This window comes from Centruroides vittatus, unplaced genomic scaffold (genome assembly GCF_030686945.1).
Source record: "Centruroides vittatus isolate TY-2023 unplaced genomic scaffold, ASM3068694v2 contig_824, whole genome shotgun sequence".
Lineage (NCBI taxonomy): Eukaryota > Metazoa > Arthropoda > Arachnida > Scorpiones > Buthidae > Centruroides > Centruroides vittatus.
The window spans coordinates 930,249-953,040 of record NW_027122537.1 but is presented as its reverse complement, the minus strand read 5'-3'; the positions used below and the strand labels follow the sequence as shown (position 1 = coordinate 953,040).

General features: G+C 28.8%; 1 protein-coding gene across 2 annotated transcripts in view; it reads right to left on the bottom strand.

Annotated features, from left to right (window-relative positions):
• Glyp (glycogen phosphorylase) overlaps positions 1 to 22,792 on the bottom strand; it is a 51,901-nt gene that overhangs the window by 2,554 nt on the left and 26,555 nt on the right. Inside the window, exons 7-19 of one of the 2 annotated variants that reach the window (XM_067278851.1) lie at positions 21,358 to 21,501; positions 21,172 to 21,264; positions 18,656 to 18,802; positions 18,341 to 18,504; positions 18,138 to 18,252; positions 17,962 to 18,063; positions 17,683 to 17,889; positions 15,635 to 15,856; positions 15,420 to 15,547; positions 12,320 to 12,454; positions 12,169 to 12,235; positions 8,956 to 9,119; positions 5,421 to 6,089 (exon numbers count right to left, since the gene is read on the bottom strand). In XM_067278851.1, coding sequence (XP_067134952.1) covers positions 6,083 to 6,089; positions 8,956 to 9,119; positions 12,169 to 12,235; positions 12,320 to 12,454; positions 15,420 to 15,547; positions 15,635 to 15,856; positions 17,683 to 17,889; positions 17,962 to 18,063; positions 18,138 to 18,252; positions 18,341 to 18,504; positions 18,656 to 18,802; positions 21,172 to 21,264; positions 21,358 to 21,501 — 1,695 coding nt within the window. In that variant the 3' untranslated portion in view covers positions 5,421 to 6,082. Of the gene's footprint in view, positions 1 to 5,420; positions 6,090 to 8,955; positions 9,120 to 12,168; positions 12,236 to 12,319; positions 12,455 to 15,419; positions 15,548 to 15,634; positions 15,857 to 17,682; positions 17,890 to 17,961; positions 18,064 to 18,137; positions 18,253 to 18,340; positions 18,505 to 18,655; positions 18,803 to 21,171; positions 21,265 to 21,357; positions 21,502 to 22,792 lie in introns of those variants that run through there. The other variant, XM_067278850.1, reaches the window with a different exon arrangement.

The following is a 22,792-nucleotide window of genomic DNA, read 5'->3' as shown; positions in this document are numbered from 1 at the left end:
CACGTTCCAAGGGACAGATCAAGAAAGGTCATTGGTCAATGGGTTCTTCTATCTGGAACTTTATCTTCGGGTCAGAGACCCAAAAATAAAGTTCCAGATAGAAGGGTCCTGTCTGTCTTGATCAGTCCATCTCAATCGATTTAACTTAGGTTTGTCTTAGCCAGTCTTCTTTCATCATTTGCTCACTGTCTGCCATCGCTAATCCATTCCTCAGATGCTCCAGCTATTTCTGACAATCCTTTAGATGTTATGATTATCATCTACATCTATCTCCACCATCTGTCAGTCTTTGCTGTGTTGTCCTTCAGATCAACAAGATCATCTCAAGTAATTTTCAAAGTATTGCTGGGTGATGTCAGAATCCTGATGTAATCTTCCCACAATAATTAGACATGACTGCTTGTTAGTTTGTGTGCATAGGACTTCACCACTTGGTACCTATATATGTACAGTACAGTAGTATAGTAATTTACATGCAAGTATTACCAAACCAAAATACAGAAGTAATAGAAAATCCACAAACTTCCTAACATCCAGGAATTAAATAATCCAAATTCCTTAGGATTAAGATCAACCTATACAGATTTTTCTGCCATATGGTGTACCAACTTTTTAAATATTAGTAGACCGACATTTCAATATATTGTTGATTTGCTAATAATGTTTAAAAATAAAAACTCTGCTGTACCCTTGCTAAAGCTCAAGAGATGTATTTTGAAAAAATCTTCATACAAGAAATTTTGAAATAAATATAATAAAATGTATAAACTGTATAAAATTTAATGAAATAAAACGGTCATCCACTGAAGCACAATCCCTTCCCTTCCCCTTGTCCACTTTGTCATAACCTCCTCCCTCTCTTTTAGTGTGGACATCATTATAATAATATAAAATGTGCAGAAAATTGTTAGAACAAAAATAAAAACTTTACATAACCCATCCATGATATATCCCACACCTATGGAAGTAGCCATTGCTCCATAGGTGCAAGTTTGTGATTGCAATTTAAAATCGATATATAACCTGCCCTATTGTACACTAACACCCTCTCATAGAATTGTAAACATACACAACCTACAAGTTATTTGTACAAAAATACAGTACTTTATTAATATTTTTTTCTGATATATAGAACAAAATATTTTATTAATCAGTATTATATGTATCTTACAGTAAATTAATAATATATCATTATTTATCTAAAAAAATGCCCAGTCTAATAATTTTAAATCAAATTTGAAAATGGATAAATAGTACTAAAACTGTAAGCTGCTTTGTCTTGACAACCAATATTTTAAAAAATCTCTCTCTCACTTGACAAAGGTACCACAAAAAAATATGATTATGTGGACAAATATAACAATTGCCTTCACTAAAACAATCCAGAAAAGTTTTATTTAATGCCACATTGCTCTAAAAACAAAATAATTGGAAATTTAATAATCTATATATATAATCGAGACGAGTTGATAATAATAATAATAATAATAATAATAATAACCAGCGCAGAGCCCAAATGGTTAGAAGTTGAAAGTTGAAATTTGGTACACAGTTAGGGTACGTCACGAGAACGCACACTAAGAAGGGATTTTTCGAAATTCCTCCCCACGGGTGAGGGACAGGATTAAGGCTTAACACTTCCATCAACAATGGAAGCGTCAAGTAACAATGGAAGCGTTAAGTAACAATGGAAATGCCAACAATGGAAGTGTCAACAATAGAAGTGTTACGTAACAATGGAATTGTTAAGAGAATGCGACGTGCAAGACATAGATGCAGTTTTTTTGTTTTTGCGGGAAATCGAACATATTTTTAGACCCATCTAAAAATTGTGTAATTAGTCTGGAAACAGGGGGACCTAATTCTTGCATTCTGTGAAAATGGGTAAGGTTGACTATAACGTAATAATCTTAATTTTTGCTAAAATGGTTAGGAGTTGAAAGTTGAAATTTGGTACACAGTTAGGGTACCAAATTTAAGTAACAAGTGTTAAAGTGTCAAAGTGTTAAGTAACAATGGAAGTGTCAAGTAATAATGGAGAACAAGAGAAAGCGACGTGCAAGATTTACAAGCGCTGGAAAAAAAAAAAGAAAAAGAGTAATATGTTAGAATATATTCAATTTTCAAACTTAAACAGATTACTTCGGTTTTTCTCGACCATTCTTCTTTAGAACATTCAACGAAAATCGAATGATAGTCTAATCAGAACACATTGTGAAAATTGAATAACATTAGAACGTTCGATTTTCAAATTCGACCTTTCTTTAGAAATACTTAGTTTGTTGATGAAATTACTCTCTTTCTTTTGTGACTATAACGTAATAATCTTAATCTTTGCTATAGTTACTTTTGCCCAAGCAACACTGGGCCTACCTGCTAGTTTAAAGATATTTTTAATTATTTTTTATGAAATGTAATTCATTCATTAAAAGACAAAATCATATGACAATTTTTAAAGAAAAATCTATTTGTATTTATTTATTTATATGTTGTTATTAAAATATCTATATGAAATACTCATAAAATAATTCAAAATTTTTAATAAAAGTTAATAAAAAGATTAAGGTCCGAAAGATAATACTGAGAGCAAAAAATACTTAAATAAGATGGATGAAAATATTTAAATTATGTTTTACATTACACACTTAGTAAATCCAAGTGCACACAGCTGTAAGCATTAAAATAAAAACTTTTTTACACAGAGAAGTTATTCATAATTTGAATTTTTTTAATAGAAAAAGAATTATGTCTACGTTTACTACATATTTTATACAGATGTGATACAAATGCATGTTACTTGCTTATAAAATTATTTCATGCTTCTCCTTGAGCTAGAAACAAGTTGCAAAAAACTGAGAACAACTAAATTTTAATCCTTTCTGAAATTTCATGTGTTAGAGGTAAAAATTTGTATAAACTAAAATGCATTTATATATCTCTGGTTTTAAACAAATTAATTGAAACTGACAGTATCTCTAATATGATCTATTTAACATTAATGATAAATTTTTCAAATTTAATTTAAGTAGATGAGTTGGATTATCATGCAATTTACATCATCTACATCAGATAATTTTGATAAACTTTATGTATTTATTCTGATACTGTTAAAGCACTGTTAACATTAATTTTCAAATTACTTAAAATATAGCTCAAATATTTCCAAGGTTAATTAAGATTTACTATAATACAAAATGCAATTTTTTAAAAATAACTTGCCTCTAATTCTTCTAAATTTACAAACAACTATATTTACAACTATTCATTATATATATGTATGTATGTATCTATCTATCCCCCTCCTTCTTTGACATTATTAATCCATTTTGCATAGTGTCACTGCTTTTTACTGGTTTGATTTTAAGACCAGATGTTCTTTCCTGTCTCCCAACTCTCTCTTTTTTGATCCAAATTTGGAACAATAGCACCTGACAATTTCAGGTTGTCTGTAATCAGAATACTGTCTGCCCCTTGTTACTATTTCAGTGATCTGATAAAAACAAGTGTGTTCAGTAAAAGATAGTTATTGCCAACATAATGTGATTTACTTCTATATTTACTATAAAAGACAATCTACATATACACAAGCTATTAAAAGTATAGACTGATAAAGTAATCTTGTATTTGCTTTATCACATTTCATTATAAAAAGTATATTATATATTGTATATGTATATTTATACACACACAAATGCAGTTGCTCTTTAAAAAAAGCAATACTGTACATAGAGTACTGATTATCTGAAATGCTTGTTTATCCAAATTTTCCCACTCAATAAAACTTGGCAGGGAAAAAACAAAAAGATAAATACCTTAAATAAACTAGAAATGTTAATTTTAATTCTAGTACAATAGTAAAAAATGGTTAAGGCATAGAAATTTAACAGTGTATATATACAATTGCTAAGAAATAAATTGTCTAATTTATTAAAAACAAGAACTAGTCTCATCACAAACTACAATGTACTGATCAAACTTTGCATTCAACATAATACATATATTAAATAAGGTAAAATATCTTATTTAATATGTGAAAATTAATTATTACAGTTCTCTTTACAAAAGAAAATCACTTATTTTGCCTTGTTCTACATACTTTTTCATTTTAATGCTGCTAAATCCCTGGCTCACTTGATCATCACAAGAGTTAAAAAAATCTACTTCTTATAGCATTTCTGACCATGTTTATGTACATTAATGTGTAGGCATAGTGAAGCATTGATGGTTTTCTATACTGTAATGAATAAAATTTAACATAGCGTTCATAATGAGATAGCTCAATAGCAGGCAGTGACAATTGTCATTACATAAAATCTTTGTAATTTCTGAAATTAGTACTCGCTAAAATCAATTTCAGTTAATTGAGCTTTGAAAAATCAATGCCCCACTGCAGTCATAAGCAACTGAGTTGCTTATGACTGCAGTGGGGCATTGGCCTGTAGGCTGCATGCAGTCATAAAGGACCTAATTCACAGTCCCTAGTGCTTTCACAACGTAATTTTATTTTCCCATTTCCTGCCTCAAGCCATTATTCAACACTAAGCTGAAATCTGTGACAAAGAACAAGCTAAACTTGATCAGTAAAAAGATGAGATGAAACTACATATTACTAGTTTGCATATCATCCTATATTATTTGGTATCTGGTGTACAAGACTTTATGGAGTATTTTAGTATTTATCAAGCTTAAAGCCTGCAACATTGTGAGAAAAAATGCATGCAACCCACTGCAAGTTACAAACGTCACTTGTCTGCAATTCAAAAAAGGTTGCTCATGACTACAGTATATATCTATGTATGTACTGTATGTGTCTAAAGGCAGAATACAAAATTAACTAATATTTACTGTATGGTACACGCACTGAAAACTAACTGTTAATTTAATTTCTTTTCAAATAAGATTTATTTACCCAATAACATATTAAGCAAATTAGTCACTGCCAAAATTCAGCATATAAACTAGTAGAAAAAAAATTCAGTTAAATAATCATTTGATTAATTATTTAAAATAATATTCATTGGTTTTATTTAAATATTTGCAACATTTATTTAGGAAATTTTTTGCTCCATTTAGAAAAAAAAATTTGAAGAAAGCATTTTGTTAGTTAATACATGAAGTGATATATTTTTTTATTTAATAAAAATTCATAATTATTTTTGTTTTTCATTGAAATACATAAAGGATAATTAAAATATTTTACTGCCAATGTAAACATAATCAAAAATTTTATTCATAAATTTTCAACTTTAAGATCAAATATTTTCTATAATTTAAAATCACATTCAGTTAATTATAAATCCTATATAAGAAATCTTTGAAACAACATTTTTTGATACATTTTGAAAATGTCTAAAGGCAGAATACAAAATTAACTAAATAAAATTTATAATGTTATATATATATAAAATAGACTTTATAAGTAATTAATTCACTTCCATTTTATTTTTTTATTAATGGAAACAACTATTAAGGATGAATTTTAATATTTGTGAGTTCAAACAATACATAAATATTTTTATAACATATGAACTATATTTTCTTTATGCAACAACCAATAGATATCTGTTCACAATCACATTTAACAAAGCATTCTATTGTGGCACTTAATATTTTTGTTTAACAAAAATAAATCTCAGAAAAGACAAAAATTACATCAAAAATATTTAAACAAATTAAAGAATGATAATTAATGAATTATTATTAATTGTTGAATATGTTTAACAATTTAATTAATATACATTATCACAATAACAGATCTTAATACAAAATTTCATTTTTGTGGATAAAATCCACTTCAGTAGGAACATAATTTAGTTTAATAATTAACTTACATTAATGACTACTTATGATTGATTACATCTGAATTAAATTCTATATAAAAATTGCAAACTAACAACAGACCAATTAATAACAGTGTAACTGAAAATAACACACCAAGTTTTTTAAATTCCTTTCAGTTCCAGATTAATTTGATTTTATATTTAATGGAAGCAATTCTCTGTCAATCAAAAAGGTTTAAAATCTCAGAAAAGCTTCCTTATTCTTCAGGCAATTCTGTTATGCTGTTATGGACATTTAATCTTCATTTCCTAAAATTTTAAAAATTTATTAAAAATGAATATTTAATAATGCAAAAATTTTTAAAAATAAAAGCTTATATTTAGTTTGTTTAACATATAGTTTTTAACTATAATGATAAATAATTGGTAGAGCAATTACACTATTGGCTTTGACAATATAAAGTTTTTTTTAATGACAAAATATAATTGTTTATAATAAAAGTAGTTTATAATTTTAAGTGCTATAAAACATTTAATCTATTATAGAAATATTTAGTATTAAACCTCTAACAAATATTTGTAACATTAAATCTTAATAATAATATATGTAGGAATATTCATGAAAAAGTGGACGCTGAAATTTCATTAACAGATAGTGTTGACAATATATATATAAATTAAAAATAAAATAATGAATTAATTTCGACAACTACTTTAGCATCTTCAGATTAAATATAAAATATAAACATTAGACTCAAATCAAATATTTAACTTAATACTTAAAACACTTTTTTTTGTTTTCAAAGCAAGTATTTAAATTGTTCTAATGTTTCATTTTATTTTATGTTTAATCTGAAGATGCTAGAGTGAAATAATACAAAAGTAGTCATTGAAATTAATTCACTATTTTATTCTGTTCACTATTTCACTATTTGAATTGATATTTCATTGACACAATCTGTTAATGAGGTTATACTTTCAATAAGTTAAATGTAATTTTGTTTTATGCAATCTGTTATATATTGTTTAGATTTATACAACATTGCCTGTAGTTTAGTGCAAAGAACACTGTAAAGCTGATGCTGTTGTAACAGAGTTATGAATCATTTCAAACAAACAAGCAATCTTCCAATATTGTTGTGCATCTGGATGCTCCAGTACCCAATCTTTGCATTAGCTAATGATTGCTCATTGTGCACAGTACCTTTGCACCATGCTCATATGTTTACCAGTTCTTACAGCAATCTGTTGGAGGTTTACACAGCCAAATGATTCATGCCTCTCACTGGCACCAGCTGCATATATGTCCTATAGATACCTCAACCTGGCATGTAAAAACAGTGAAAAATTCCAGACTTAATTTTTCGATTAATTATAATGTGGGAAGAAATAATAAGACACTTTTTTTTATGTCAGTTCTTCAATTTTGTGTCCATATCCCATGGGATCGGTAAACATATGAAGCCCTCCATAATTTATTTTCTCATAACAAAAGGTGTATCCGATTGCAACTTTTGTATATGGTCATCAAGACGCCAAGCCCTCCTCTGACCTGAGAAAGTTTTTGGATAAACAATATCAGCTCGCTGTTGATGAGTGTGAATTACAACACACAAACAATGACATGAGAATCAAACAACTAAAAGGAAATAAACCATCACCCAACCATCCCGTTACAAAATCTTATGATGGCCCACTGGGTGCAGCAGTGACAGAATCACCTGATAAAATTCCCACACCCGATGGGGATAAAATGGGATCGCACCCAATTTTTGGGGCGATTTGTCCAAAAACCTTCTCCTCACTGATCAACCTGCAAATCAACTTTATTCGAAGACGTCATTACCTACCCAACCCACTATAAGATGTATTATACTTGATAGATTTATGTAAGCTCTCTCTCTCTTGGTCTATTAGAAATAAGTAGATTAGAACTTAGATGTTTGTCGGACAAGGTTGTCTTCAAGAACATTGATAATATGGTTATCTATGTACCTAGCTGTATGTCTGTGTGTTTGTTCTTTGTATGTAGTTATTCGAGTTATTACACTTGTTATTAGTTTACTTGGTCTTGGAGTACGTTTTATTGGATAGCCTAATGCTTTATCACCGATCCCGCAACCCTGCACACTTGACAATGCAGATAGCCAGAGCCACAAATCTCTCTCCGGTTAAACTAAAAACAAAAGCCATTCAACGATGCTGTGAGCAGAATTAACCATCCCAATGCCAGGAAACCCATCTCTACAATCTCTGGCTTCTCACAATAGTCTAGTAACAGTACTACAGACTATTATGTTACTATTCTATTTAAAGATCAGCCTAGCAGCATATGTTCCATTTCTGTGAATTTTTATCATTTGCATGTGTCTATTAGCTGTCCAATTTTTGTAGAGTTGCCAATTCCTTCTTCATGTTGTAATTTCAGTGTATATTCTGCAATCTTACTGTTCAGTTGAAGTCAGATTTGAATTAGAAATATCAATGAAAGCAATAATTTTGTGTCTTTTTTTTGGTACAAAACTTTCATTTATAAATTAAAAATATTGATAACTTAAATGAAAATTTTCCAAATCAACTGTCATCAATTTCCTATTGTAAATAAGGAATTAAAACTAATCAATATTAAATATCTTCAATTATTAAAAGATAAAGAATGTAATAAATGATATAATTATATATAGTTTAATATGCAATAGTAATATTGTATTTCAAAACTTTCAAAATAAATTATTTATATTTCAAAAGGGCAAAAAATGCTGATAAAAAGTTAATAGCAAGGTTGAGGCCAAAGTTTTAAACGCAAAAACATGTACGTTGGACGTTCAGTGCCACTTTCCTGTAAGCCTAGAAGTTTGACAATGGTGTTTGGAAAATCGGTGAAATCATGCTCGACATTCCAAACACCATTGTCAAACTTCTAGGCTTACAGGAAAGCGGCGCTGAACATCCAATGTACATGTTTTCACATTTAAAACTTCGGCCTCAACCTCGCTAATGATTATTAATATTTTGATAGTAATGTGAAGTTGTAACTTTTATCTTAAATATAAAAACAAGTCTAGAATATATTAATTAATTTGAAACATAAAATTAAAAAAAACTCAAACAAAACAATTAAAAATTTTAGATTAATATAAAGTAAGTAAACTTTTCTACAAAATGCTTATCATACTTCTTAGAATCTTCTTGTCCTGGTTCATGAGGATCTGGTAATTTCTCCCAAGAAGGTTCAACTCCCCAAATTTCACGAGCATATTCAGCAATAGTTCTATCACTAGAAAACTTTCCAGAAGATGCAATATTCATAATGGCCATTTTTGTCCATTTTTGTGGATCCTATAATAAAAATATTAAAAAGTATATAATAATAATTTATAAACTAAGGTGTTAAAAAATTAACATGTTCACTGATTTGTTTAATATTAATCACAGATGCATCTTCTTTTTCACAACTACACATTTAATTCGAATTAAAATTTTTATTTTAAATGCACTTTTACATCTTTCACATATATAATATAACCTGATAAATATAACTTGAAAAGATTAAATGTAAGTAAAAATTACAAACACTTAATCATTTGAAGTACAAAATACCACTGTACTAACTTCGAATGTTTCAGAGTTTAAACATTAGATTCAACAGAAATTTGCTCTGGAGTTTAAATGATGCTTCTAAGTTTGAACTTCACATGCAGTGAAAAAATGCACTTACTGCATAAATACCATCTGTTGTTTTCTCAGTGTTTTTTTGTGGCTTTAATTTTGGTGTGTTTAGTTATATATATTACATGTTATTCATCAATTTTTAACAATTCCTTTCTGCAATTTTTCTTTGTCAACAGCTTTTGGGAGCCCCTTATATTTTGTATCCTTTAGGTTAAAATTTTCTTAATGAAACTTTTTAAACGACATTTGACATGTTCAAAGTTTAAAATCATATTCCTGTACAAATTACAATTTTTTTTTTTACTGTTTGTATTGTATCCTTTCCAAAATTCAAAGCATAATATGCTTGATATTGATATGCTTTTTTATCTGAAGACATTTCAACTTGATTTTATTCAAACAAAATGTGAAGTGAAAAGTTTGTATTCTTTGTTTAGAAGCTTATTTTAATCTCACATTAGCAACAATGTGTTAAATTTCACAGCTGTTATAACTAAATCACAGATCTATGGGTAAGTAGACAGCTGTCAAAAATACCAAAAACTTTATGTTCAATATGATGTTTACTTATTAACCATAGCATCCAAGTGTGTGGAATCAACAAAGTCTAAGAGAGAGGTTGTAATATTGACAATGGAGGTAAAAAAAAACTTATCACAAAGCACAAAAGTGGTACAGTACATGTATGGTGAATCTGGTGACCATAATTAAGATGCTGAAGTCGAAAGTGTGCAACCAGTAAATGCAATTTTCATTTTATTATTCAGTATTTACATATTTTATATACTGTTTATGTTTTAATTTATTATTTAGGGTATTTAATTGTGTTGTTCTTACCTTAGTTTGTATATGGTTGCTGTTTTAAGTTTATTGAAATGGATATTGTTTAGAATCTGGAGATGAATTAATTCACTGTCCATTATTTCTAATAGGGAAAATTGATTTGGACTTCAAATGTCTTGGAATGAATTAAATTTGAAGTATGAGGTACTACTGCATTAGTATTACATTTCATTATTATTATTTAGCATATAATTTTTAAATCAAATTTAGCAAAAAGTTTAGATGAAGTATAGTCTTTAACAGAAATAAAATCATCAGAATAAGAGATTATTATTCATGTTAATCATGTTTTTGAAGTTCAAACTTACTTATTTTTTTTTTCTTTGATACTAGTTTATACTATATCATTCCATGAAACAAGTAGATTTATGCACAGAATAGTTTGTACTCTAGAGAGAAATTTAAACATACCAGATCATTTATAATTCTTTTTTAGATCACATCAAAATCAGAATATATATACTGAAAAATTGTGTAAGCAAGCAACCAAACAACATTACAGAGACATAACATACAGAGTATGGTAAAGAAACTATTTCAATTGCATAGCATGATCTAGACCAGGGGTTCTCAAAGTGGGCGATACCGCCCCCCTGTGGGTGGTGAGTAAATCTACGGGGTGCTGGAGGTAGGGTACTGAACGGTGACCAAAGGCAAAAGTTGGGGTATCTGTTGGGTTAGGGGGCATTGAGTATAACTTTATGGAACAAAGGGGCAGTGGATCGAAAAAATTTGAGAACCAATGATCTAGACAAATCTAATTGTTTCATAGAAGTATTAGAAGCCTTAAAGTTTGGTGAAAATTGCAGCATGGAAAAAAACAGTATGATTAAAAAGTTTGACAAACATTACTGCTAGAGATTCAGACTCCTATCCTGTAGACGATTAGTGATGGGATGATACCAAAAATTTCTCCCAATTCTGATTCTTCTGAATACAGTACTTTCTGAAGTTATTTTAGTTTAGAAAAATTAACAATTTACATTATGAGCATGGTAAATTCATTAATTAATAGACATCAAGCTGAAGAATGGAAAATGATTGGGAAATCCAGAATCAATCTTTCAAAAGAAACATGAAAATTCTCCATTTATAAGTGGATATGAATGCCTTTATTGTGTACTACAAAAGAAATTTGTAATCTTATTTTGAATAAAGTTAATATTGCAATCACTACTCTCAAAGAAATTACAACTAATTAATTCATTTTTACTCAAAGAACTATCCCATCGTGTCATGTTGAGTTGTCATCTTTGGAAACTGCTTCATTAGCTGATGCAATGACCACAGGGAGGGGAAGATAAATGAAAAAATGATATAACTCCATCTTATTTAATACTAAATGAGGTTTGGCAAACGAACCAAACAAATATCATTACAAGTTAACCAATTTTTGAATTCATTCACTTGAGTCACAAATATCTAGACTGACCCATCTTATATAATCAGTTTTTAAAATTTAAAATGACATTAAACAGTGCAGCCAAGTATTTTTGCTCAGAATTGCACGAATCCCATTTAAAAATTTAACATAATCCATGAATCGTCATAAAAATTTACATAATTATAATGAGAAAGTCATTTTATCATTATAAGCAAACATACTAAATATTAAAAACAATTTTATATAATATTGTTTCAATTAAAATAAAATTTTGTTTACACTTTAAACTATTTTGCCTATATTTTTGCCATCTGCCGGCCTCGGTTTGAAACTCAACAGCCCAAGACTTCATATTACTTTGTATGTAATAAAAGAGCTCAACGTATATATTACACAAGAGTTCTGATATATGTTTAATACATTAAAGTTCAAAAAATTAGTACAAAAATATACATTTAAATTATAAATTTTAATAAAATTTAATTTTACCTGAAATGTTTCATTTACTTTTTCTTGACATTTTATATATGAGTCATAATCAGCAAGTAAGTAAAATCTATAATAATAATAATAATACAAAAAAATTTAAATTTTAAAAACACTACTACAGAAATAAATTTATAAGAAAATATTAACAAACCTATCATGATTCAAAAGAATGTCAGCTAAATCTTTGAACTGATCTCTGTTGTATGGGCTGAAATATCCATCCTTGATCATATCTATACATTGTTTTAATTCAGGATTTTTATTGTAATAATCCCAAGCATTGTATCTAATAAAAAAAATTCATTTTAATTTAAAAATTTATTAAATATTTATAATTACATATAACAAAAAATTGTATATATTTTCAAAATTAACATCTTGAATCTGTTTTAATATAGAAATGAAATATATTATTAATACAATTAAGATAAGATCTACTCAAGATATTAATATGCAACATATTAAAATTTAATATTTTAGCATAGAAAGGTATTTTAATTCTATATAATTTTATTTCAATATCCCACAATTAATTAATTAAATATTAAACCCAGCTTCCTTTTAAAACATTAATAAAACATTTAACACCTTATATCGCTGAGAATACTTTATTTAATCACAAACGTTTTCAGCCTAATGGAAGAGACCATCTTAAGGTGAACTGGCAATCGAACGTATTTCAAAATTGTATTAAATGAAACATTCGATCATTATAAATTCAAAATTAAAACGAAAAATAAACTAGTAAATCAATAACCAAAATAAATATACTAAATTCTTTGTAGCCATACCAGTATAAATAATAATAATAATAATAATAACGCGAAATAAAAAACACAATAAAATAAATACATAAAAGATTAAATGTATAAAAATACACCAAAAATGACATCACATTATAAAGGGCAGATAGGGACTAAGAATTTGTATGTTTTAATTTTTCTTTTATGAAGAACTTCCATGTCGAAGCTAAACCATCTGCCTCCATTGCATTGATACAGCCGTCCCTTAATTTACTTTTATAGATTTCAATCTTTTCATGTTGCAAAGCCAACGATGGGGACTGCACAGCCTTGAGAATAGATGCTTCATTCCATTTAACCATGGAAGCTTCCGCTTGTGCCATACTTGACAAAACCGTATTACAGTGTCCTTTATTAATGACATATCTGTGTTCTTTAAGCCTAACAGCCAATTTCAGTCTTGTTACTCCAATATAGTCGTCCTTAATTCCTAGCTGTTGGTTTTCAAACGGAATTTTATACACGCCCACTGTTTTTTCTTTCTTAAGCTTGTCCTTGTCATCTGAGATTATTATATAAATTAGGAGCTCTTTTGTAAAGAATTCTGGAGTGTTTTTTGTCTGAAACTTGCTTCATGATGTTCCTGATGTTTTTATTATATGTGAATTTGGTGATCTTAAATTGATCTGTTCAGATTCTCAACCTTTTGCCTCTTTCATAACCTTTAATTAGCTCTTCAATTGTACTTTTGCTGTAACCAAAGTTTGAAGCTACTTCTTTGATTCTATCAATCTCCTTAATCCTGTCCAGTACATTAGAGCAATAAGTAAATGCTCTTCTAATGAGTGCACGAAATGCTGACATTTTGTATCCATACAGGTCATTCGAGTTAGCTGGTATGTAGAGAGGACTGTGTGTTGGTTTTATGTAAATACCTGTTGTTATACAATCTCCTTTTAACTGTGTCAATACCTAGAAAATGTATTCGTTCTTGACTCTTTTGCTCTAGTTTAAGTTTCAAACAATCATTGCTGGTGGTATTGATTGATTGTAGGAACTTGTGTATTCTTTCACTGTTTTTTCCAAATAATGCACACATCATCCACATATCTCTTGTATGATGTGTGTGTTTCTATTCAATTGTAATGTGCCCAGGCTTTTGTGTAGTGTATGTGGTATGACACCTGTAGAGGAGAGAACAACAGGTACAATAAGCACCCTATCCATCCTCCACAGATGCCTTATTTCCTGGGCGAGTTCTGTGTAGTTGCTAATTTTTTCAGTAAATGTGTTTTGTACATTGTGTTATTATTATCAACACACTTTTCAATTAAATTGTATAGCTGATTTCTGCTAATGCATTTTCATCTCTAAAATCCAAAGTCAATCTTAAATATATTCAAATCATTATGAATAACATTTAAGTCAGAAAATCAAATAAGTATAAGACTTTTCTCATTTAAGACTCTTACCTCTCTATTTTAAACGAGCAATTACCATATTTACTCACATATAAGACAAGGTTTTCATTCATTTTTCACTGCTTCAAAAACCTAGATTGTCCTATACGTGTGAACAAAGGATTCTTTCCACTTTTGCATTAATTTCTGTGAACAGTGTATAGTTCATGCTGTCATTATAAGTCTACAGTCTATTTATTGTAAGTTGGCACTTACTGTAAACAAATTAAGACACTCCCCCTTTGTTTATTGGTTTAATCCTACATCCATCAATTAAAAACCATGTTGCATCTCATTCGTTCACAGAAAACAGCTTATTTATAAAATCATTAATAAAGTACTAAAATTTCAACAGTTAATTGCATAATTTCCACTTAGCAATGATTATAAAATGTAGTTATTTCATATTAGTTAAATTGTTATTTTTAATGAATCATTCTGCACATTCTGAATCATTAATAAACTTTTTCCAGTCATGCACATTATAATGTTGTTTTCCATTTCTTTTCCATTCAACACGTATTAAGGCAAACAACCATGTTTGCCTTAATACGTGCATTTGATAATATTTTATTTGTGATTAAACAAAATAAAATTAAAATTGTATTAATAAATCTAGTTCTCTTTATTTTGATCTCTAAAGTCACACCTCGCCCTATATGTAGGATCATCTTATACGCAAGTAAATACAGTATTTATTGTGATGTTGTCACAATGCCAGGCTGCAATTTTAAATCATATGCTCTCCATCTCAAATTAGTAATGGCATGCCCCTGTACATCATACTTTTCCTTTAATGATAGATAGATGACCAGCACGACTAACACCTTTCACGGGAAAATTTTTGAATTGAAATAACATGACTTCTGGATTGCACCAAAAGTTGTATTAAGGCCCCCTGTCTCCAAGGTTTCCATTTCTATCTCGGATTTCATCTATCTAACAATGTTCTTGAGATTAAGGAAGGACAGACAGACGGACGACAGTGGAAATTTATAGATCTACAATTTTTTCAAATTGCCTAATAATTGGACATTAGCAATGTTACCCTCTTTGTTTAAGTGCTTCTACTTCTTCCACAGTCATTCCAAAAATAAAAATGTTTTCAGATCCCATTTCTTCACCCATTTCTATATTTGCACCATCCAACGTACCAATTGTAAGAGCACCATTTAACTGAAAATATAACATGGAAAAAAAAAAAATAGTAAATATTCTATAAACATTCTATAAATAAATTTAGTGTAATAAATTTGTAATTACCATAAATTTCATGTTGCCTGTGCCAGAAGCTTCTGTACCAGCAGTTGAAATCTGTTCACTCAAATCAGCAGCAGGAATAATTTGTTCAGCAAGTGTAACTCTATAGTTTTCCAAGTATATAACTTTAAGCTTATCTCCAATGACAGGATCATTGTTGACAACATTTCCGATAGCACATATTAATTTAATAATCTGTTTAGCTGTATGATAGCCTGGTGCAGCCTGTAAGAAAATTATATTTGCATAATTATTACATATAATTATTTTATTTTACTTAAATAACTAGACACAGTAAGTGTCAGTATTTATTTAAAAAAGTCAATTCCTCTACTGTAATAATTTCTAAAGATTTTTTAATTGAAAATGCTTTCTAAAGATTTATCTGATTATTTTTTTTAAAAACTTTTAAAAAGATCTGCTTTAAGAAAAAAAAATTAAGTCATTAAGTCTGACCCCACTCAAATCCCTATACCTCATCTTTCCCCTTGACTTATCTCCAAAATGTAACAACAACAATGTTCAAATATATAGTTGAAGTATTTCAAAATTTTTGGTCCATTGAATCCTGAGATAAAGAAAAATACAAGCCAACACACACACAGACAATTTTGTTCTTATGTTTTTGGAATCAGGTCCTTAAAACATCAAGAAATGAAAAAATCCTAAATGATCAAAATTTGACTGATTACAATTCTTTTCCATTGTTTTACAACATCAGGAAAGTAGAAAGAGAGCAAGTCAAAACATGAAAGTTTAATTATCAGAAGACAGAGCAAAAAATGTACAAATAAAATTACTAATGTGAGGACCGAGTTTAACCAGGCCCAAAATCTTTTTTTTATTGTTCAAATCCCCTCGTGAAAAATTGGAGAAACGATCGAAATTCTAAGGATGTGCAGCCTTCCGCCATCGAAACGCACTTCCTTTCCCTCCGGATCCAAACTGAGTCACAGAGATCGAATCATCAGCGATTCACCCACTATCGCAATTGGTGATTGAAGATAACGTGACCTGTAGTATATAAGGGGGAAAAGGCTGATAACGGGGTCACTGAAGGTCCGCACAAGACGCCCGACCCGTAGGATCCGTCCCAAGAATCGAGGGCCGAAACCCAAAGCCACCGAAGCCCGCCGACGACGAGCCGCCCCGACCGATCCTCCTGCTTACCTCCACGACTGGAGAACCGAGACGATTAGTACTTCGATTACCACCGATCTATCCTAGGAAGAGGTATGACCCCTAAATTTGTAAACTCTCTCTCTCCCGCGGTTAGGAACTGGACGCGTTAGATTTTCTGTATTTGTTTATCCGTTTAAATAAATCGTTATTTGTTTTCATCATGGTCTCCGTTATTTCAAATATCGTCTTAAACGTATTGACAAACCCACACACTTCCTCCGCTCGACCTGACAATTAATTACCCAATCCCGACGAGTCGGGATATCATAAAAATTAAGCCATCCTTGACAGTGGGGTGGGTCTTGCCGACCTGTTCGCCGAAGAAAAAGGAGGTACGACTCCGTCCTACCTCCCGGTGTTCCCACACTAAATTTTTATGCAATTTTATATACAATTACATAGATAACACCAACAGTCTACCTTAAATAGTAATTTAAAAAAACCAGACCAAAATATAAAAATATTTTTGAAAAATCTCATGCAATTTTTTTAAAAATTGCACGATGAGGTTTTTCAAATACCTAAGTACAAATCTTTCCAGCTGTTTTCAAAACTATTTTTAAAATATTTTAATAAATCAAAAGGATATATTTAGATTTGCTGTTTTATAAAGTTATCATTTTCTTCTACAAGTAAATAACTTTTATGGCAATCCTAATCCCTTACTTTCAACGAGATAATTATTCATACTTTACTATGTGCAAAAAATAATTTTTCATTTGAAATCCAACAGGGAGATTTTTCAAAAGTAATATCTGATCTTTAAAAATCAAATTATTGTTATGTTTTAAATTAACAACTTTTCCAGGTGAAATATGTTTAATTCTAAAATAAATAACTATCATAAAAAACTTATCATTTATATATACCTTTCCTCCAACCATAACAGTTCTTGGAGCAATCTGAGCATTTGGATTACGTTTGATTCGATTGTACATGGTTATTATATGAAGACAATTAAGTAATTGACGTTTATACTCGTGGATTCTTTTAACTTGAATGTCAAACATAGAGGAGGGATTTACAGTTACTCCATAATCTTTTTGTATTAAAGCAGCTAATTTCATTTTATTTTCCTAAAATAAAAAAAAATATCATTCAAAACTCAAATTCCAAACAGCTTAAGATTAAGATTATTTTCCATTTACCTGTTTTATTGTATGAATTGTACGAACAAACTTATCATCATTTACAAGAGGTTTTAAGAGTTTTAATTGATCTAAATGTGTTATCCATTCTTCTCCAATACGCTATATAAAGTTATTATATAATGATTATATAAATATGTTTTTAAATTAAAACTTTAAAACTATAAATTGCTTACTTCTGCAATTGCATCAGCTAAACTAACATTGCATAATAACAACCAACGTCTTGGTGTAATCCCATTTGTCTTGTTTTGGAATTTATGAGGTGTCATTTCATAAAAGTCTTTAAATCTTTAAGAAAAGATTAAAATTTATCATCTTACTTTTAAAATGTTATCCTAAATTTAATATAATTTTCATTAAAAAAAAAGTTACATACAAATCTTTTTTAAGAATTTCTGAATGGATAAATGCTACACCATTAACTGCATGAGCTCCAACTATGGAAAGATGAGCCATGTTAACTCTCTTCTCATGTCCTTCCTCAATCAGTGACATTCTTCTAAGCCGATCCATGTCTCCTGGGAATTTTGCAGCAACTTCCTACAAAATTATTAGATCAAGAATCAATTTATACTTGTGAAAATTAAATTATAAATCTAGTAAGTTGTCATTTTATATTTAATAATTTACATACTTTAATTATTTCTTAAAATATTATATATTGTGAATAATAAAAAGTTATATAAGTTACTTGTAAATGTTTGGAATTGATTTCATAAATAATTTGAAGATGGCGAGGTAATATATGTTCTAACATATGTACAGGCCATCTTTCTAAAGCTTCAGGAAGAACAGTATGATTAGTGTAAGCACAAGTCTCCACAGTAATTTTCCAAGCCTGTAAAGATTTTTAATATGTAATAAAAATTTAAAACTTAAAAATCAAATAAATAAAATAAGTTTTTAGGTATAATACATAGCAAGAATATATGCCAAATAAAATTTGCTTTTAAGTAAACACAGGCGTTTACAAATTAAATATTCAATTACAATAAACCATATAATTTCTTCTATACTAACTGTTTAAAATAAAATTACTTTGTTTCACAGAGATTTAAAATTTATGAATTCAAAATCAACACTTGTTAATTATAATTAGACAGTAATAATTATATGCATCTAATAATAATTAACCAAATAATGATAATCACCACTAAATTCATTAATTTTTCAATTCTGTTGTCTTTACAATGCCAATCTATATATCATTTAATGTAATATCATCAGTATAAACATTACATTTTACATTCAAATAATTTAGCATTTTAATTTTTTTCCAATGTGGTATTATGAATTTTTATTAATTTTTCAAAACTAAGAAAAAAACAGTTTTTTACAATCTATAAAAAATGACAAAAGTTTAAAATAAAATACTAGTTTCCACATAAGCAAAACACTTTTAAATCCATTATGAAGAGTACAACATTTTTAGAAGGCAGCTCAGAGGATACTCTTATTTAAGATTTTAAAAACAAAATAAATAAAACAGAGAAACCTATAAGTAAAGGTCAATTCCATTAATTTCTCTAGTGTTTTTTAAAACAATTATTTAGATCATCTCAATTTTTAAAAATAAGTTTTAATAGGTTAAAGTACTGTATGTTATTTATTTATTTTTAAAATCACAACAACAAAATTATGAAATGATATTAAAATGTTTAAAAATTTATTTAAAAAATTTCAACAGTTAATTGCATAATTTCCAAAAATCTAAGGCTACAAAAGAAATATAAACACTGAGTTTGTATTTCCTTTGAGCTTACTCCCTCACCATATTGCAGAGAGAAAGATTAACTGTAGAAAACTACACAAGTACTTCGCAGATGAGAGATGGAAGTTTGTCATGATAAAGTATGGGTGTACCTGTCTGACACAAACAAAATTTGAATGATATACAAACCAAAGGACTAGAAATACTTTTCAACTTGGTCTGGTGAATGCAAGGAAAGTTTCAACAAAAGCTTTATGGTTATTGCAGGTTTGTTATAATGGCAAACTAAAACTGAAAAGTAGCTTCAAAAATCAAAGTCAACTCTAGTTACTAATCAGAGTAACTAGAGTTGACTTTGATTTTTGAAAGTATTGGAGCTAATGTTCAAGCAAGAAATTCTATAGTTGTATGGTCTATCAGAACAAAGCATCAAATCATATCTCACAATCAACCCTAGCATTTCTAAAGATAGTAGAGGAAGAACCTGATATAAAGTCAATATCCTTTTCTGATATATCTGCTAAATCATCCAATGCAGTGTGCACAGATTTCTGTGTCTTTGAACAACTAATAAAACCCCTCAGATTTTGTCAACCCTGAAGATTAGAAGGATTGTGGAAAAGCTTGCAATAATGAATGGGAGAAACTGAACAAAATTCTCTAAGAATCTCTGATGCAGTGAAAAACTTGATGTTAGGCAATTGCCAGAAACCAGGGAAAGCAGACAATGCATGACAGATGGAGGAAGTTGTTTTCCTGAGTAACAGCAGTTTCCATAGTTTCTATGAGTCGTGTAAATTATGGACTTATGGATAACCCTCTAAAACTACAGAACAATCTTTTATATTGTCAAATGAACATGCTAATACAACAAGAAGACATGTAGTATTGTCATGTACCAGCATTAGCCAAATTTTTTTTGTGTTAAAATGTTATCAAAGAAGGGACAATGAAGTCAGTGAACTATAAGTCATCAGTTCAAGATATTAGTTAAAACACTGGCTCTAGCTTTTCTTGTAATTCATTGCATAAATTTAATAGTAATGGCTTCAGAAACAATAAACTTCTTTAAAGTGTGTATCATTCAGATGAAAGGTACTATCTCAAAAACAAAACTGAGATTTGCAAATGTCAAATGCTAATTTTCTCTCTCTCCAATTGCTTGTGAAGTAATATTTTTCTTACACCTAAAGTCGTCACATATATTGAAACTTGTAAAATAAACAATTTGGTTTATGCCATTGGCAATTCAAATTTATAAATACAATATCTGTTTTATTTACTTTAATATAAGATTTAATCTCTCTTCACAATGACATGAAATTTATTTTAAGTGGAATTAAAACTGTAGAAACTTCTTCAGTTTTAATGTAACTTAAAACTGAAATTTAAATTAACTCTTGGATATTTATATAAACTATGTAATAATTAATAATATTAAATAAAAACATTGAAGATAATGTATAAATGTTGAATTTAATCTCAAAAAAACAAACCTTATCCCATGGAAGTCCTTCAATGTCCATCAATATGCGCATAAGTTCGGGAATTGCCAAAGAAGGATGGGTATCATTTAACTGGATTGCAACCTTCAGAAATAATTTATAAAGAATAATTTAGATTCAATAGAAAAAAACAAAACTTACTTAAATAAAATATTCAAATAGAATTGTTAGCTTTACCTTATTAGGAAAAGTTTCAAATGATGTTCTTACAGGATCTCTGCTTCCAAATTTTGCAGATTTAAAACGTCTGAAAATATCTTGCAATGTTGCAGCTACCATAAAATATTCTTGTTTTAACCTCAATTCCTTGCCTTCAAAGAACTGCAATAAATTGAGAGTAGATATAAATTATATTATATTTAACATGTTTGTAATGTATGCCACTGGCAGTATACTACTACAGTAAAATTTAATGCTACTTAGTTGGACCAAATTTTTATGTTAGGAGTTTATCTTTATCATTATGTACCATTCCTGGAGCATAAGGCTTCTTTTGATGATACAAATAATACATGAAATTGAAATGTACCGAATGAATTTATATTGGTAAAAAAAAAAAAAAATTTATAATTTATTGCACTTTAAATAATTTAATAAAAAGAAATTAAGCAAAAATTGGAAAATTGGTCATTCCCCAATAAAGTTGAAACTACTATAAAAAATTTCTTCTCTAATTATTTATTTTTATAATCCTCTTTGAAACACATTATCATTTTTATTAATCTTAATAATAAGATAAAAGGTCTTTTATCTTAGTTTTATCACCTGAATATTTATTCTTGTTGACTTTGCTGGACCTTTGTATTTGCCAAATTGATGCTAAGATTTTGATAAACTACTAGGAAATGAATTGTCCTTGAATTCAAATTTTGATATCTAATGAGATCAAAACTTATTGCTTCTTGAAACTGCTGCATCATGTATTTGTTTTCTATTAGTCATATCATAAATAAACTATGTGCTTGTGATGCTTATTTCAAGAACAAGCTCAAAAACTTCTTTTAGTGTAAGTCACAGACAGTACACTAGTGAAATTTAAAGTGCATAACAATTAACTGTAATGTACCATCTGTGGACAAACAAAATGAAGTTATCAATATAACCTAAGCCAACATAAATAATAAGCTGGTTCTTTAAAATTAATTTTAAATTCACTAAATCTAACAAATACTGTATACATTTTAGGAGAGAGTGAAAAAAAATTACCATATTTACTCGAATATAAGACGATCTCGCATATAGGACAAAGTGTAACTTTTAAGATCAAAATAAAGAAAATTAGATTTATTAATACAATTCTAATTTTATTTCGTTTAATCACAAGTAAAATATCAAATGTATGTAAATGCACATGTTGTCCTGCAAAAATCTGTAAAATCGACAACATAATTTGTTCATGTAAAGCTGGACAATCTGGAACTTTTTTTTGCCAATTCTTAACAGTCGAATTCACTCTTTGTTGATTACACTTATGAGTTTCTTCAAATTCTGATTTCTAAATAATCATCTGTTTTCACGTGGGAATGAATTAAAACTTATATCAGGCTCCCGTGTAATTTTGGAATTCAATTCAAAAGTTTTGCTTTTCCTATTGCTATTCATCTTTAGTCCT